This window comes from Lontra canadensis, unplaced genomic scaffold (assembly GCF_010015895.1).
Source record: "Lontra canadensis isolate GAN:19392208 unplaced genomic scaffold, GSC_riverotter_1.0 scaffold183, whole genome shotgun sequence".
Lineage (NCBI taxonomy): Eukaryota > Metazoa > Chordata > Mammalia > Carnivora > Mustelidae > Lontra > Lontra canadensis.
The window spans coordinates 374,093-393,796 of NW_022631177.1; the positions used below are offsets into that span (position 1 = coordinate 374,093).

A 19,704-nucleotide genomic window follows, 5' to 3' on the forward strand; every position below is an offset into this window, starting at 1 on the left:
TCAACTTTTCAGAGATAAAGGGAGATTAAAACTGGTTTGTATATAGGAGTAGTATTGAATAGGGAAAAAGGATTACCATGAAACTTATATCTATATGTATTTTTAAAAAGAAAAAATGAAAAAAGGAAAGAAAAAGAAAAACAATTATATGTATGAAAAAAGTTCAAGTTAAAAGGTTATTATGGAGTATACTGTATTAAACCTCTAGTTGTAATGGTAAGTAGATTAAAGAAATTAAAAGAATAAGAATCACGAGAATGAATTAGAAATAAAAATTGTAACTATGAAATATACAGGTTTTAGGGCAATACCGGGAGCTTAATATATTGTTTTCTCCTGATGTTGTGGTTTTACAGTTTTATGGGGACCCTGTGGTGGTTGTCCTCTCTTTCAGCTGTCTTTGGGGGAGGGGCCTGTCTCATTGTTTTTCAGTTAGTCTTGCTTGGGTTGAGTTGTCCTGCTCCTATCAAGGGACTGGGTTCTGTGGAAACCAGTTCTTCAGGCTTTTGTTCTCTGTAGTTTTGTTGTTGTTGTTGTTTGATTTTTGTGGGTTTTTTTGGTGGCTTTTTGTGGCTTTTCGGAGGTTTAATGAAAGCAAACTGCATCCAGACCTCTGCCTCAGAGAGAAGCCTCAGTCTGCTCTCTTCTGGGTGGTCCAGAACACAGAGACTCCCCCTTTGCAAACTCTGCTGAACCATACAACCTCCCACAGTTGGTGCACATGCCCAGCCACTGTCTCAGGGGTCACCTGAAGCATCTGCTTGTCTCTACACCCCCTTGCCACTAAAGCTGGGAAAGATATTGGTCCAGGGAGCCCGCTATAGGTGGCTGCCTTTATTGGGACTGCTGTCTGGGGACCAGGACAACCCGTCTGGTGCACTCAGTGGTGTGGCTGCTGCCACAGGATCCTGACAAGAGATCGCACTGAGTTCCTTCAGGTGTGGTCTGGGAGCATCCAGAGTCTCAGCAAGTCCTAGAGACTGCCAGATAGCATGCACACCAAGCTCTCTCAGGCATAGGTGGGGAGTGTGGTCAGATCCCGGCCGCATAATGCACTCAGAGTGCAAAAGGCTATGATTCTAGAGAGCACCCACCAGACTCCCTCACATGCAGGTGGGAGCTTGTCCAGCCTAGTGATGGTGCAAGCAGTGCACAGCCAGGTGCTCAGGGACCAGGAACTGGAGGCTCCACTGTACTTTCTCCTGCATGGGTGGTCACTGGCAGGGGCAGTCCTGGGAATGTGGGCTTAGGCCTGTGCCCATTACAGCCCAATTTTACCAGCTGCCCCTTAAGATTTTTTGCTCTTTTTGAGAGCTTTTAACCAGACTCCAAGTTAATGCTGTTCCCCAACCACAGTGCACTTATGTATTGGGGTATTACTTTCCAATGTGTCGCTTCTGGTGGCTCCCTCCCCCTTCTACTTATCATCCGATATCATTCAAGCATTCCCATTCTGCTTTACCTCTCCACTGGTGTCTTCTGCCCCCATAGAGAGCCAGCAGTGGATAATCCTACATCTCAGGCTGATTTCATTGGTGTTCTGCCAGATATTTAGCTTACTTTAGGAGACTGGTTGAAATAGGGTCTCCTACTTCTCCACCATCTTGCCCCTCATCCTTAACTTATATATTTTTTTAAGATTTTTTTTTTATTCATTTGACAGAGAGAGATCACAAGTATGCAGAGAGGCAGGCAGAGAGACAGGAAGAGAAGTAGGCTCCCTGCTGAGGAGAAAGCCCAATGTGGGGCTCGATCCCAGGACCCTGAGATCATGACCTGAGCCAAAGGCAGAGGCTTTAATCCACTGAGCCACCCAGGTGCCCCCTTAACTTATATTTTTAAAACATCACTTTTCTTCATGAAGAACCAAATGTAAGGGGCTAGGTTCAATGCAAGGAGAATGATCAGGAGGCTACCAGTACAGTCCAGGTAAAAGATTTTTTTTTGGGGGGGGGGGCCTGGGTGGCTCAGTTGGTTAAGCCACTGCCTTTGGCTCAGGTCATGATCCCAGGGTAGTGGGATCGAGTCCCGCATCAGGCTCCTTGCTCAGCGGGGAGCCTGCTTCTCTGCATCTGCCTGCCTCTCTGCCTGCTTGTGATCTCTCTCTCTCTCTGATAAATAAATAAATAAAATCTTTTTTAAAAAGTTTTTTTATACTGGTGTGGTAGTAGTAAAAATAGAAACAAATGAATCAGTTATAGTAATTTAGGAGACAAAAGAGACAAGAATCACCAATATGTTAACTTCTGGGATTTCTGGCTTGATCAGCTAAGTGAACAGAAGTGTCACTTAATTGTCAAAAACATCTACATCCCCACTGGGAGAAAACCCACCATAAAAATACATCCCTTTTGGGCTTAGGTTTACATTTCCTGATCTGAAGCACAGTTACACACTCAGAAGAAATGTTCCCCAATTCCACATACTTCTCCTTGTCTCAGGTGTGGTCTGGGAGCATCCAGACTCTCAGCCAGACCAAGCTAATGACCACCCAGTTGCATGCAAATCATAGTTATTAACTATGGAGTCCCCAGTGTGCACTGGGTTTTCCATATCTCCACGTGAACAATAGGCCAAAAAGTTTTGTTGTTAAATATCTTGATTAAGCAATGACTTAAATACTCGACCATTTGATTTTGTAACTAACAACTTAAACTTTCCATCATTTCCTTCCTCTGTTATGTGTCTGTTGTTTCCAGTGAAGGTCTCCAGAAAGCCACTGACTACTGTAAGCCAAAATAAATAATAGGTTCTAGACAGTGTTTTATTCTTCAATCTTCAATGTTATATGGCAACTAAGTACCAGTCTTGTGGGTTTCCAAATTTGATCTGCAAAGGTTACCTGACTAGGCAGACGGGTTGCCTGAGAAGACAGGAAAAGTTGCAGTCAATCGAAGTTTCTATTATATACCAAATTAAACCAGGTATTTGGAGTCAAACAAATTAAGACATGAATCCTTGCTCAATTTCTAGCTGAATGACCTTGAGTAAAATTACTCCATCTGATCTTTTGTTTATTCATATATAAAAAATGTATCACCTTGATAGAACTAAAACAAGTCAAAGACAATCAGGTACTAGGCGATTTGTAAAGTGTAAAGCACTGCTTATTTCAGTTATTATCTTCATTCTGCCTATGTCTTCTGTTCTCCACTTGTCATGTAAAATGGTATTAAGGATATTATAGTGAGGTCGGGTCATCTTATCTCATCCATGCTTTATATCTTGTCTGTCTGTGGTATCTGACCAAGGTTTCAGAGAGGCTTGAACTTCTAGGTGATAAAGGAATATTGCTCAAAGGTACCAGAGAGAAGGATCTTCTCCTATTAAAAAGCTCCCCAAATTGCAAATAGACCTCTTATACCCCCAATTTCAAAGGAGTTCATGAGATCTGTGATCACCTCTCCCTGCCAAGTGGACAGGTTTAAGCCTTGTCTCAGCCCCCTATTTCCCTCTGGATAATATTTTTAGAATTCAAAAGTATTTTGGTACTTATGGGTTAAAAGATGGTACCCACCACTCTGATTAAGACAGCTTTTTCATTTCCAAAACACAAACATGCAAACTCCACAAACAGGGTAATCAAACCCATATTATACTCTCCCAGTGAGTTCTCTTTGTTTCCATCACAGTCACAAACACCCAGAGGCCACAGGGATCATTAAAATCACCATGTTCACTCTTATAGTCTTCCACCAAGTACTTGAATGTACAGGACTTGTTGCCTAAAATAGGGGAAGGACACCCAACATTGCCTTTATTGTAACTGTGCCAGAAACTGGGAGGACTAACTTCCTGAGGAACTTCTGGCACCAGGGGTTGCAGGTACTCATAGCAACAATATTCTATCTACCTAAAATAGTTTATTCCTAAGGAAAATCAAAATAAAATTTTTATCTTCAAATGCCACCCCACCCATTTTTCATCATGCCTATTTTCTTAGTCTTTAGTTTAGAACTGGATTATCTTTACATCTTACTTAGCCTTGGATCAGAGTGAACTTGCCTAGACCATGAAAAGTAACAGAAACTTAATGAGTTTTACCCTTGGTATCTACTTTGTAAGAAGAATCAGTTATTAGGAATTTCCAGATCTTCCAAGTGTCAGTGGTTGAAATATACCAGCTGTTGAAATTTGTGATATAGGATACAAGGGAAATTCCTTTCCCCAGCTGTCCAAGTGGAGAAAAAAAAATAAAGAGAAAGTACATAACTTCCATGTAAATAAATAAGTGAGGAAATGCCAGATGATTTTGATTCCATCCTCTGCCTCTCTACCTCTCATGCCCCTTTGACAGTGGGGTCAGTTACTAGAACATGGCCTTCTGGGACTGCATTGAGGATGTACCATTGCAGGATTCAGCTGTTACTGCTTGAGGGACAGAAGCTTGAAGCTGTCATCCAGGATGGACCTTCTGTTGCGTCGTAGCTTTCTTTGCCGATACTGGTACCAGACAACACCACTAAGAGCCAGAGCAATGAGCAGGAGAATGACATTCATACCAATTAAAACAGAAGCCAGTATCTCAATATTCTTTACAGGGATCTGCATGCCCAGCATCCTCACATTTCCTTCTCCAATGTCTCTGAGGATTTTTGCTGAAATGGAATAAGAGAAAAATAGGAACCCTGAGTTGGAGAGTATTCCAATGGGGCACGATTTGCAGTCAATGCCTGGGAAAGAAGAAATAACTCCATCAAAACTGGACAGAAGAACTGCTCCTATCCCTAAAAGACCAGCTGATGAAGAGAGATTTATAGGCCACAAAGAATTTGTGCGACATGATGTCACAGCTGAGAAAGCCCTTAGGAATCACTGAGATCCCAAACGTCCATAGAAAGAGCTAAAACTCAGAGTAGAAAGGGCCTTGATATATTTCTCCAAATATATAAATGTTTGTGATGTAAAAATAATAATAATGAAGGTAATTGGATTTGGTTTGCATGTTTCCAGAGGATAGAAGTGGGGGCAATGAGTAGAATCTTCAGGGAGGCAGTATGACTCAATCATCTAGCTTATCAATGCTCAATTTGACTATTGGACCATGACAGCTACCTGCCACTGTGCTGTCTGGTCTCTCACCTTTTTGAGCCATGATAATACTGATGTCACATTAATCTTTCCAGGTGAAATAATCTGATTGTCTTAGTTCTTGGTATACAGACTTTTGCTGATCTCTAATTAACCCACAGAATAAAATTCAGAATTAAGCCAAGCATTCCAACTCTCACAATCAAGCTCTCACTTGCCTCTTTTTTTAGTTTTACCTTCTAATCTTAGCCACAATAACTCATTCTTTGTTTCCCAGAGTAAGTGACACTCTTTCAGGCTCCCAAGACTTTCTTAACACCCTTTCTCCCTCTTCATCTTTCTATACCCCTCTTAAATATTACAGGTCTCTGCAAAGCCATCTTCAATTTAGCTGGACAGTTAACGGTCCTTTCTTGTGTTCCCAAAGTATCTTTCCTGTTTGTATGCCCATGATTTACTTGCCTGGGCCAAGTGAACTAATCTTCCTCACTTCTGGACTTCAGTCTTCTGTTGTATAAAATGGTGATAAGAACCATACTTAGCAGGACACCTGGTGGCTCAGTGGGTTAAAGCCTCTGCCTTTGACTCAGGTCATGATCCCAGGGTCCTGGGATAGAGCCCCTAATCGGGTTCTCTGCTCAGCAAGGAGCCTGCTTCCTCCTCCTCTCTCTCTCTCTCTTTCTCTCTCTCTCTATGCCTGCCTCTCTGCCTATTGTGATCTCTGTCTGTCAAATAAATAAAATTTTTAAAAAAAGAACCATACTTCTAAGCTCAGAGGTTTCTTTTGAGATTAAAGTAAATTAATATTTATAAGATATTTAGCATTGCACATGCAAGATAGCAAATGCACAATAAAGAACAGTTGTTATTTTTGCCCCCCCTCCTTTCTTAACAATGTATACCAGCAGTGCAATTATTGTTTTTGTGTCTCATTCCATATCTAGACAAAAATCTCCTGGAGAGCAGTGAATATGTCTTACTTGATTTAGTGTCCCTGGAACTTAGTAGATATTTGATAAATATATAAACAGATGAATGAACATTCTTAAAGAATGGAGAGAAGATGATGAGTTCAAATGAAAGCTGGAAAACATCCTAGTTCTGAGTTTATATTCTACCACTTAATTCCTCTTGTGACCTTGGACAAATTACCTTCCATCTCAGTTTCTTATGTACACAATTATTGGGTTTTATCAAACCAAAAGTTTTTTGAGTTTTTTTTTTCCAATCGTGGAATTTTTCTAAGAAGAACTTATAAATATATATGTACATAGAAGTATGTATTATGTATATCCAAATATACACATAAAATATGTATATACACACAAATATGTATGTATATATACAAATACACAAATATATATGTATGACATTCCATTCTCTCAGCCTCACTTTACCTTACCCCAATCATGCCAGGACATACCATAGCTCCCTGGTTGACAGTTTATAAATTACTTAGGGAGATTATTAGGACTTTTCCAAACATAACTGAAAAAAATTCGCCAAACTAAACTGATGATCTCTAACATTCCTACTAGCGCTCATGACTTTCTGAGTCTTTCTCAGTCCAGGTTCAAATGGTGTGGGAGAGAGTGAAAGAACTATCTGGACCTAGTTTAGGTAGGACAAGAAATTCCACTTTTTTTTTTTGAAGAGCAGAAATGGCTGGTTTTAGAGAGTCAACAATTTGGTATTCCATAGATACAAGAATAAAAATGGCTGAAGCAGACTGTAGCAGACTGTATGATGGCATTTGTACTAGTTTCATACTGTTTATATGAGTACCTTAAGTCTGTGTCATAGCTCCTTCATGTCCAACCCAGAGAAACCCTGAATTTTCTTTCCCTCACACATTAGGTGGGAGGCTAAGATAACCTTCAACTGGAGATGAGGCTGTTTTCCTCAGCTTAGGAAGTTGGGAGTGGGGACCAGAGATAATAAATCTGCTTAGAGAAGTTGAACCTTAGGTTCCTGGCTTTTCAAATGTTACATAAATCTCAGTGCCTCCTGATAGTATTATAGTCCACCTTTTGGTCAGTGAATCTCATCTTCCAGGGGCACTACACCAAGTATGTACTACATGTAACTATCCAGTTTATTTGTTATTCTTCTTACCATTTCCAGTCTCTTTGGTAATGGCGGTAATAGTGCTTATGTGTTCTGGAAAAAAAAAAGAAATTAGTTAGTTTTATTATTCCTACCAATCCACAGGTTTGCTGTGGGCATTGGCATTGGTTAGAGGAATTTCTCTGTGGTATTCTGAGCAAAATGAAGGCACCTGAAATTAACTATCTTATGCTCAAAGTCAATATTGGTATATGGATTTGATTTTGAGTAGTGACAAAAATATAAGCAAAAACATGGGCTTAGGAGTCCAAAATGAAAGTCACTCCTCTGCTATTATGTACATATTTATTGGTACTACCCATCCACATTCTTGTTTTGTCACCCTTTCATACTCTCCTTTCAGGAAATGTCTGTTCTTTGTCAAAAGCACATCCCTACATATTCAAACTCTTCTCGGGACACTGCTTCCTCTTCTGGCTTTAATGAGGCTGAGATCTTCCCTGAGAACTGTTTCCTTTATATCCTCTCAATACTGCTTTGAGATAATTGTCCCTCCTTTTTTGTGGTATATATCTATATTGTTTAAAGCTTATATTATTTGTCTAGAAAACCCACAACCATTTTTTGTCACTGTTACCTGGTAGTTATTTTCATTCATGGAATAAAATTGGTACCTGGCTCAGTCTTCCTCTTCCTCAGTTCCCACCATTCACCACTCAAGTTTCACAGTTTCACAGTTTCTGGACCTTTAACTCCAAATTTTACATCTACTCTTCTCTATAAACACCTTCCATGGTCACATTGGACTTGTTATTTGGAACTGCTCCATCTCAGAAATATAAAATCTAATAACATCCTCCTGTTCTTTCAGCGTTTGAATGCTACTTATTCCATTTAGCCTGCTATCCTTACTTCATAAAGATCTCTAGTTCCTAGATACTTCCATTTTTTCCCCAAAACTATTAGCTTCATCCTGTCTCCCCCCCTTTCCTGGTCTATCTATACTTTATGGTCTATCACTTCAACTACTAATTTACCAGAAGTACTATAATCATCTACCAAAAAACACAGTAACTATGTTTTCCTTGTATTTTGTCTGACTTGCTGAATATTGGTGGAGAAAAATCAGGTAATTGTAAATACCAGTATTCTTTGTGTCCAACTTTATACCCTCAGTGATGCCTGCCAATAATCAATTTATTTTCCATCACTCAGCATTAACTTTGTTTTCCCTTCTCTCGGAGTGGTTATTTAAAACCTTAGTCCCCTCTCTTGAAGTTCCTTATCTTACCAACCACCTTTCACACTCAGCAGATGACTCTGTCTCCTCTCTCACAAATGAAGCAGAGATCATAAAACATAAATATTCTTTCTGACAAGATATTGGTCATTTTCTTTTGTTTTTTTTTTCTCTCCTTTTAGTAAACAAACAAACAAAAACTTACTCCAGCCTAATTTTTCATTTTAGCTCCAGTGTTCATCCCCTGTTCCCTCATTAGGAACCTTGTTTCAACAATTAGTCCTTTCTTCCCTATCTGTCTTCAACTATAGTTGGCCAGTTTTCACATATGTAGTTGGAGCAATATTGAATTAGACTATCGTGAGGTATAAACAAACAAAAAAGCAAATAGGTGAGCTTTATGGGTTGGCTTATTGTCAGAGATATGAGCTATCCTTACTCATTGGTGATATGTATTGTGATAGTCTGTTGTCTATTAAACGGTCCAGATTTTGGATAACTCACCATAGACAGATAAAACCTGTTGTCTTCAATCTATATCACCTTTTTAGAAGGATTTTATTTATTCATTTGAGAGAGAGAAATGATGAGTGAGGGGAAAGAGACAGAGGGAGAAGGAAAAGCAAACTCCCTGATGAGCAGGGAATCCCTTATGGGGCTTGATCCTGGGTCCTTGGGATCACAACCTGAGCCAAAGGAAATACTTAACTGACTGAGCCATTGAGGTGCTCTGAATCTATAGCATCTTGATGAAAACTAAATTCATCACTTGACTTTGGTTCTAAGGACTGCTAAAATACAACAAAGAATTCTGTGGACCTATCTGGGTAGTAAAGAATAGTATTAGAGTAGTAGTAGGAGTAGTAGTACTAGAGTTGAAGCCACATTTTAACACTATGGTTTACTAGAGAATAAAACTTTTCAAAGATACAGGATATCATAATGGACAATTTCTCTTTCCCTGGGGGTGAATAGCAGAGTTCTGTTCTCTATCCTGGTTTGCTAAGCTTGTTTGAATGCCCAATTCAAACTTTCTGTTTCCACTGACAGAGAGCCAATGGATGGAAATCATAGACTCGGGTCAAGAGGCTCTTAAGCAGTTAATGACTCAAAGACACAAAGTCCATGGAAGCCTAAACTTCTATGTCCCTGGTGATGAACAATTGATTGGTAAAGAAATTACCCCAGCAATTCACTCTCCGTATAAAAATATAAGACAAAACCTTTTTTTTTTTTCATTCTTGGTAGCATCTCTTTTTGGAGTAAACTGTAATTGATGGCCAATATCTCCATCTAGCTTTAGACCAAATTGTTCCAAGACAGAAATAAATTTTTCACAAGCCCCACAAAACAATTAAGAGGTAACTATTAGAATTATTTCTTCTTTTTTTTTAAAGACTTAGTTGCAAGATTTCTTGAAATAGCTCCTCTAATGACTCTTAAAATAATAAATTTATATTCAAATGAAATGTATTTCAAAGGAAACATATCTATGGTAAGCATCAATGCATTGAACCTAACAAGTTCCAGGATGGGTCAACCAATGTGAAATCAATAGGTGTCAAAGTTATCAGGAGGATGCAGGAACAAGGGTCCAATGGAGAATGAGCAATATTAGTTGAGAGAACACTTGAATGGGACATGTTCTGTCTTAAGTCCTGGTTCTTCCAGGATCAGAAAGACAGGTGCAAGGGATTTCTAGGGATTAACTGGTTCCAGTAGGCTACATAAAGTGTTTAAAGATTTCCAATCTTGGGAAGTTAGAGCTTACCTCTTTGGGACAAGACAGTAAAGAGGGTCTCCATACCAGCATGGACATGATCAGAAACATGGCAGTGCATCAGCCATGTCCCGGGGTTGCTGGCTACCATCTCCACAACCTCAAAGGTTCCTGGGAACAGATCCACCACATCTGCCCGGTAGCTCTCTCCATTCTACAATAAAGATTGGAGGTGGGGAAGAGGAAATGAAGGGTAAAGATATAATTTCAGAGCTTATAGGAGCTAAAAAGCTTGGATGTCCCAATCAGGGACATGGGGTTCCAAGATTCATAGATCAGAGTGCAGCTTAAAGAGTCCAACTTATCCATCTTCCCAATAAGCCCACCCACACAAACTGAATAAACAGAGAAGACCCTCTCTTCCTACTTTTTCTTAAAGTGTCACAAAGTTAAAGAAATTCCAGCTTCCTCTGGGGGCTAAAACTAGTATCTTCATACTTTTCAGCAGGCTGGGGAATTTGGCTTAAGCATTGACTCCCTGAAAGAACCACATATTTCCTTCAGAAATTGAACTCAATTTAATTTCCTCTCTATGCTATCACCTTCATCACACTTCTTTATCTTTAATTCTATACCAGTGTCTTCAACACTGCCCCCTTTCCTTAAGACAAAATCTCCTCTTCTTTCAAAACCTGCATGTTGTTTCATGTAGTTCCTGAATTGAAATTCCTTTTAAAATGGATTAATAACTTTCATAAATTCTGATATATCAGAATCTATGAAATTTCTTGCTCTTAGGACCACTGTTCACTATCTCTCTAGTCTTGTCTGATATCCAAATACACTGATTTCTTCAACCTACTTACACCATAAACAAGCTACTCATTTCTTCTATACAAGAAGGGAAAGCTCAGGACTAGAGGGAAGTGACTGATCCTTGAATATACAGCCAAACTAGAATTCCCAGCTCAATTCTCCATGTACAAGACCTCTCCTCTTTCAACTAATATCTTGCTCCTTAAGAAGTTGTTCCCTTCTTCCTCAATGACTACCAAAGCATTCCTTTAATCATTCTTGAGGCACTCAGTGTTTTCTCACTCACCCGATATAGGAAGCTCTCTGCATGGAAGTGGACTGTATGTAGGTCAATATCTTGGCCCATGGCCAGCATGTACCAGGCTATTCGTTCTCCTTGGTACATGGTAAGACCCCTGAGGTTGCTGTAGAGCTTTCCATTAATGGCTGTAAAAAAGAAAGTCTCATTTCTCTCATTTTCATTTCCCATTGCCACTGCCTTAGGGCTAATCCCTATCATGACTGATGATAGCAATAGCTTCTTTTTATAGCACATCATTAGTTGTTGATATAGTGTTCCATGATTCATTATTTGTGTATAACACCACAGCAATAGCTTCTTAACTTCTGTAATCTCTATTATATTTGTTTCCCTTCAGTTCATCTTACACATTGGTCTTATTGGAGTGATCTTTCTAAATAACTAATCTGACCATGTCATTCTACTGCTTAAAATACTATAATAGCTCTCTCCTGCCTAAAAGATGAAGACCATGGCTCCTCAGTTCAGCCAACAAGGTCCTTCAAAATATCAGCCTAAACCAACTCCCCCTGCTCATCTCTGACCTAAAACATTTATTCCAATTAGGGTGTTTTATTCACTATCTCCCGTATGTTCCCATATGCATGTTCTTGTGTCCTTGCTCATGCTTCTGATCTTTACCCCTAGAAATCCTGCCTCCTTTCATCCATCTTTTCAAAGCCCAGTCAAAATTTCACCTTATCCAAGAACACTTTCTTGATCTACTTCTAGTACTTCTCATTCCTTTCACCTCCTTCTACCTGTGAACCCCTACAATATTGTTTGTACCACTATTTGGAACTCACCAGAAACTCCCTTATACACTTATCTTTTAATTTGTGGAAGCTTATATCCCCAACTAGAATATAGGCTCCTTGTAAGCAGGAAATGAATATATGTACTATACTAATATAGTTTCCTTGAATTCTTCAGAGCACCCAGGAGACACCTGAACCTATAATATATGCTAAATAAAAAGAATTTGTCATGTTCTTGGACTTAATAATGATATTAATGCATGGGCCTCATTATCTGTTTCTTCCCAGGCCATATCCTATGCTCTAAAGACAACAAATTACCCATAGCCATATTGACTCACATTGTCAGGACTATGTCCAGGACACATTTCTGTACCCCTTGTGTTCTCATGGAGGGGAAGTAATTTTTACTGTACACTGTAAGAGGGGAAATAGTAGAAAGAGAATTTATAGACTGTCTCTGTTTTTACCCCAACTAATCGTGAATGTGAAAAAAGAAATTAAAATGATCAACTCCACCCCCTCTGAATCTTCTGTCTCTTGAATCTTCTGTCTCTTGAATCAGTCTGACCACAGAAAGGAATGCAAATTAATTTACTATGACATTATAGAAAAAATTCTGCCCCTGCAAAGGGAAGGGTATTGTTGTTTATTTATGTCAATGCCAGGGTAGAAAATCTATCCACTGCAGAGGTGATATTAGCAAGTCATTTAGTTTCAGAAATAAATTTAGTTTTCCAATTAGCCTTTTTAATAGGCTCACACTTGATCTTAAGAATACCTATCTTTTTTTTTTTAATTTTAACTGCTTCAGGAATGTGGAAGAGAAGGGAAGAATATATTATTTATTTTCCCTCAGACCCCAACATTGTCTTCTTATCTCTAGTACCAGCATTCATAAAGAGCTCAACAAGTACCCAATAAATAAGCAGATGGACTGATACCTGAAGAGTTTAGGTGAATGAACATGTAAATAGATAGAAATGGGGATTAACCAAACAAATGGACACTAACAAGTTCTAATTCCCCTTTTCTCCTGGGTAAATTATTTTTTCTAATTTGACAAGAGCTAAAAAGTTCACATTGTTCATTTTGTGACTCCTCTATTCTAATGTGAATCACTTATATCTCCATCAAGAGTAAATAGCTAAAATCCATGTGACAATGAGATACTGATTTTGAGTTCTATTGGAGTCACTATCAAAGCTGCACCTTATCCTCATGTCAGATCAAAGAAATGCTGCACTAGAAAAGATGGTGAGAAATTACTTCATACATTTCAATGTATTTAAATTCTCACTCTGAGATTTTCTCTTGTTTGTGAAATGATACACAGATCTCTGAAACAAAGGAAGGCTTGGATGTACAATTTCCTTCCAAAATTCACCCAAACATCAAAAAGCTCTTCATTGTATGTAGTATGAATCCAGCACTCTATACTCTAAGGCTCTGTTCTCCAATTCTTTGATCTGTAAATTGAAACTTTGTTTTGAAAGTAGACTAAAAGACAAGCTGTCTTTCATCCATCTATATTGGAATCTATTGAGAAAGTCGATCCCAGATCCAGATGGCAAAGAAATAAGATAATATTGAGAAACTAAACCCATGATTTTGAAGCAGAAGGGTCCTAATGAAGCCAATTCACCAGGTATATTGAGGGTCATAAATTTCCATCTTCTTTTTCTAGTGTGTTAAAATATGCTGGTGCCACTACAACTTTATACTGTCTCTCAGGCTCTTGCTTTATGGGCACCTGATCTAGTGTGGACTGCTTATCCACTTTGTGTATACAAATGCACAATAGTAGGAGACAGTTTTTCCAATCTGTCCACTTAACCCCTTCTTATAATCCTTCCCATCCTTTCAAGAGTTATGCTCCCTTAGGTAGTGATGGGCCTATCTTATACCTTTATGCAACTAGTGAGGAGTTCTTTGGAAGAGGGATAGGTTATTTTCTACAGACCATGCATTTTATTGCTCTCCAGAAAAGTCTCATCCTGTAGGTTAACATGGCCTGGCTCCTGGGGCCCATGGGCTGCTACATTCTCCTCCAGATACCAAGACTGGTTCTCATCAAAGATCAAGAATAGCAAGGCAAATTCTCGGTCCATGTCATTCCGGCCTCCATAGGGTTCCAGGGTGCCCTTTTGGCAGATGGCTAAAGGTCCAATCAGGCCACTATACATGTCCTGAGAAGGGGAAAAAGGAGGTGACAGTAAACAAAAAGGAGTTGTTCCTGGGTAGCAGTGCTCTACAGGGTGCAAGACTGACATCCAGTTCTACTGTGCTCAGCACTTTATCATAATGTCTTACATTTATAAGCATCCCTGTTATATACCTTAATTCATTCTCAGAATCATCTTGGATCACACGTTAAGTGTACTATCCAACCAATACTTTAGCTAGGCTGGTCTATCCATTGATCACCAAACCCACAAGGCACTTTCACTACCCAGTACTTTTCCTTACACTTTCTTTTTCATTTCTTTTTTTTTTTTTCCTGTAATGCCCTTTTCTCTGCCATACACCTTAAATTATGATATACTTCTATTTATATTTCAAGGTTTAAATTACACACGCTTTCCATTGTAGTGCCTTCTCCAGGTTCCCTTCCATCATCTCCTCCTCCAAGCAGAAGTAATCACTCTCTCATGGACCCCCATAGCATTTTCTTTCATATGGTTTTTAAGGAGCTGCTATCTACCTATCTATCTATAGCTCTACTATCTATATAGATAGTAGATCTTTATCTATCTCTCTATAGATAAATAGATCTATCAATAGACAGATCGAGAGATAGATCGATAGATAGTAGATCTATATCTATCTATCGATCTATCTATATCTTTACATTTTTATCACCCAAAGAACCAAATACTTAAAATGTCTCTCAATATGTGATTGCTCTCAGCTGACTATGAAAGGTTGGCTAGATAGACAAACTCATTTTCCAGATGAGGAAACAGGAAGATAATGACTCATCTAAAGTCACCCCAAAGGCAAGAGTGAACCTAATTTGGGGCTAAAATTTGAACCCCTTGACAACAATCCTAGGCTTTTTGAATGAGAGCACATAAAATTTATGATCCAAAAAAAAAAGAAACAAAGGAAAAAAAAAACCCTTAGGACAAATATGTGGTGCTACCTATTCTTTTAATCTCTCCTTCTGTCTATTAAAATAAGCCTCATATTTGAGGAATTTTCCTCAAACTCTGGATTCCAGTATTTCAGAGCTGGGCTCTACCCATTTATGAAACTCACCTCTAGGAAACCAATATTGTCTTTACCTTGATGGGATCCACTGCAGAATAATAGATCCAGGAAACACAAGCAGAATCATTGGGCCCTGGACCAGATCTTTCTGGGATGTTCCATTGGTAAGTGAGAACCTCACCTAAGAAGGGTAATAGGGAATGCCAGTTGGGCCACGTCATTTTTTTTCTCCAACTCTCAAGTCCCCCAAGAGGCTGTGGTGGGTGAGTCTCCAGATTATTAAGATCTTTTTTTTTCTATTATTTCTGTACCAGTTTCCATTTGATTTTTGTGACTTTGTTTTTCTCCCTCCCAAGACACCCTTAGTCTCTCTTCTACTATCCTTATCTTTAAAAGCTCATGTCCAATCCTCTGGTAAAGCAGTTCTGATACTGTTCTCTCTGTTTATAATATACTCCTTCCTTCTTTTTTTGTCTCTGCTTTGTTCTCCTTAGTTAACCTGTTAACTACTGCTGCTTCTTATATTCAACTGTTTCCCACAAGGCTCTGTCTCTAGTCCCCTTCTTCCTTTCTCAATATTTTCTCTATGGAAGCTTTTAGCTAATTTCTGGTGTCAATTATCATCTATTTACTGGTTACTCATAAATACTTAGCCAAACCTCCCTTACCATTAAGCTCCAATCTGAAATTTTTATTTTATTTTTTAATTTTTTATTTTTTCAGTGTAACAGTATTCATTATTTTTGCACCACACCCAGTGCTCCATTCAATCTGTGCCCTCTACAATACCCACCACCTGGATCCCCCAACCTCCCAACCCCCGCCCCTTCAAAACCCTCAGATTGTTTTTCAGAGTCCATAGTCTCTCATGGTTCACCTCCCCTTCCAATTTCCCTCAACTCCCTTCTCTTCTCCATCTCCCCTTGTCCTCCATGCTATTTGTTATGCTCCACAACTAAGTGAAACCATATGATAATTGACTCTCTCTGCTTGACTTATTTCACTCAGCATAATCTCTTCCAGTCCCGTCCATGTTGCTACAAAAGTTGGGTATTCATCCTTTCTGATGGAGGCATAATACTCCATAGTGTATATGGACCACATCTTCCTTATCCATTCATCCGTTGAAGGGCATTTTTGTTCTTTCCACAGTTTGGCGACCATGGCCATTGCTGCTATAAACATTGGGGTACAGATGGCTCCAATATGAAATTTTTAAATTAGATACTGGACATCGTTTAAAGATGGTCCTAACAACACACAAAAAAACTAAAATTGTCCTGAATTCACCCCCTTCCTTTGAAAAACTAACCTGTTTACTTAATCTATGCTTCCAGTATCTAGTAATAAGACCAAAACCCTCCTACTTACCCAGATTCAAAACTTTAGTCTTCTTTGTCTTCCCACCTTTACACATTCCACATGCAACCAATAGTAAGTTCTATTGATTATAACTCTACAATACATTGTATTGCCATGTTATCCTCCTTCCATTTCCCAAAATTACTGTCATAGCATAGACCATTATTTTCTCAAATGGACTATTACAAACCCCCCTAACATGATTCTCTGCCTCCAAGTTTTCTCCTCTCCAATCGATCTTCTAGCTGATGTCATATTAATTTTTATAAGTTTCATTGAGATATAATTTGCATTTCTATAACTCACCCATTTAAAGTGTACAATTCTACGGTCTTTAGTATATTCATAGGATTTTATAACATCACCACAATCAATTTTTGAAAGATTCTTAAATGAGAAAGATCGGGAGAGGGTGGGGCTATGGACATTGGGGAGGGTATGTGCTAAGGTGAGTGCTGTGAAGTGTGTAAACCTGGCGATTCACAGACCTGTACCCCTGGGGATAAAAATATATATGTTTATAAAAAATAAAAAAAAAGAAAATACCCATTTTAAAAAAAGAATAAAATTATCTTCACTCTTTAGCCATTATTCTCTAATCACCCACTCACCCAAGACCCAGACAACCACTAACCTACTTTATGTCTCTGTGGATTTGCTCATTTTTAGTATTATATACAAATTCAATTATACAGGATAGATGTCAGCAAATTGGTAGACTAAGGAGGTTTTAAAGCTCACTTCTTCCCACAATAACAACAAAAATAAGGAAAATAAGGAATAAACAACTATATACCCACAAAAATAGCTCTGAGAGCTTTAGAATATAATGAAGAAATTGTAGCAATCCAGCAGGGCAAAAACCTGAACATGGCCAAAAATTGTAAGAAGTATCTTACCTATACCATCCCTGTCTGGTGCGGCTAGTACCAAGGAGGGACACACATGGGGGAAAAGAAAGGAAGGTGGACCACAGCATCCCTCACCACCACCTCCAGAGAGTCTTTCTTGGCACTAGCAGCAGTGACTGTGTTGCCTGGGGTCCATGCCCTTCTGCCACTTCCACAAGCAAGAATCCTAACTACTTTGCCCCAACACAATATCTGCCCCCTCAAAGCTTATCTTGCCCCCCCCCAAGAAGGAGCTACTAAGGAGCCACTGTCAGTCTTCCCTCTACCCAATGAGTCATAGGTTATTTGCCTCCAGCTCCACAAGGAGTCATTGCTGCTGTGTTTCCTCAGGGAAGGAGCTGCTGGTGCTATACTGCCTTAGAAGAAGACACCAACAAAGCATCCTCCCAATAAGAAGCTGCTACCATTCCATGCCCCACACCCACAACAAAAACTGCTGTCCTGCTCATTGCCTCTGTGGAAAGAACCATCAGTGTTGCATTTTCCAGCAGAATAAGTCATTGTTTTTCTCTGCGCCACCCCAGAAGGAGTTGCTAGTGCTCCGTATATCCCACCAGGAAGAAATTGCTGTAATTCCCCACGCAAAGGCCACAGACACTCTTTTCCCACAGAAGTAGACACCAAAAGCTCCAACCCCCCAAGAAGGAGCCATTTATGTCCCATTCCCCCACTAGGAGCCACCATCTCTGTGTTCTCCCAAAGTAGAATTCACTAATGCACTGATCTTCAACACAAGGAGCTGCTGTTGCTGAACTGCCAAAACTAGCCAGTCCTGCTATGGCTCCCTTATGCAGAAGGAACCATTGCTGCTCCACTCCACCCAGAAGGAGCTGCCACTTTTCACTTTCTTTATGAAACACAAAAGTTTTTAATTTTGAAGAAGTCCGATTTATTTATTATTTATTCACTTGTGCTTTTAGTATTGTATCTAAGAACACTTTTCTAACTCAAAGTCACAAATTTTTATATTTTCTTTTAAAATTTTTGTAGCTTCATCTCTTATGTTTAGGTGTTTGATCCATTTTGAGTTAGTTTTTTTATATGGTGAGAGGTAGGGGGTCCAATTCCATTGTTTTGCATGTTGATATCTACTATGTATCAGTACCATTTGTTGACAAGACTATTATTTCCCCATAAATTTATCTTGGCACCCTTGTTAAAAATTAATTGACCATAAATATAAGGGTTTATTTCTGTAGTCTGAATTCTATTCCACTAATCTGTGTATTTTTATGCCATTTCCACAAGTCTTGATTCCTGTAGTTTTGTGGGGGGGGTGCATTTTTTAATAATTCATTCTCTTGTCAAGTCATTGATCTCAAAATACGGTGTCTTTATTATATGAGCTGTAATTTAGAAGGGTTCTTCACAAATTGGAAATTAGTAACTTTTGAGGAAACCAATGAAAAGCATGGCCTACTTCATTTTATTACTTATCTTGGAGAATAATGCAGTTTCTCTAAGTTTAACTTAATCAAAATAAAGACATTTAATTTTTAGAGAGAACAGTAAGATAGCCTAACTTTTATAATGTGCTTATAATGTATCAAGCCATAGTATCTGAGAAAACTCTTCTTCAGAAATAGGTAAGCTACAGATGAAAAAGCTTGATTATGTTTGCTAATAAATTATTGCCAAAATTATATAGCTCATATTCTTTTTTCAAAATTACTAAAGTACATCAATATAGCTTTTCCTAGTTAGTAAGGATTATTACAATTTCTTTCGACATGCTTACTATACATACATTCGTGTATTATATTTTTTTTTCTAAAAATTCATAATGTAGAAATTACCAAATCATACCAAGAATGGTTTAAAAATATATCAAGCTATATCACATTCTTGGTTAAGTCTAAGCTTAAACTCCTGTATTTCTGTAAGAATTCTGAATTTTAAAGTAGTTTTTATAAAAATCATCCCCCTATATCCAATAATAATGTAAAAAAAAGCATTCAAGATATTATATCCATATATATTTTAATTAATTATATGTCTGAGTCTGAGACATGAATTCCATGTCTGAAGTAAAGATATACTCTTACTGGGCCAGGATTTGGCCAAATTATATTGAGTTTCTACTCTATGATAGATAAAAAGAATAGGATAATGAACCAAAAACTTGTGGAGTTTATATTTCAATGCAAGAGACTAACATAAGGTAACAGGGTCACAATAATATACAGTCTGAGAATTTAAGTAGCCATTGGCCCTGCAGCTCTTAGAAACGTATATGTAGAAATCATTGAAATACTTTTTCTGTACCCCAATGTTTATAGCAGTAATGGCAATGGTCGCCAATCTGT

General features: G+C 38.5%; 1 protein-coding gene across 5 annotated transcripts in view; it reads right to left on the reverse strand.

Annotated features, from left to right (window-relative positions):
* Positions 1-4,365: 4,365 nt before the first annotated feature.
* The window catches only part of HEPH (hephaestin), a 100,124-nt gene continuing 84,785 nt past the window's right edge, over positions 4,366-19,704 (reverse strand). For 3 of the 5 annotated variants that reach the window (XM_032846902.1, XM_032846905.1, XM_032846903.1), the window contains 6 exons: positions 15,200-15,306; positions 13,876-14,101; positions 11,161-11,300; positions 10,110-10,272; positions 7,147-7,191; positions 4,366-4,598 (listed from right to left, as the gene is read on the reverse strand). In XM_032846902.1, coding sequence (XP_032702793.1) covers positions 4,366-4,598; positions 7,147-7,191; positions 10,110-10,272; positions 11,161-11,300; positions 13,876-14,101; positions 15,200-15,306 — 914 coding nt within the window. The remainder of the gene's footprint in view (positions 4,599-7,146; positions 7,192-10,109; positions 10,273-11,160; positions 11,301-13,875; positions 14,102-15,199; positions 15,307-19,704) is intronic. The other 2 variants (XM_032846906.1, XM_032846904.1) reach the window with 1 other exon arrangement.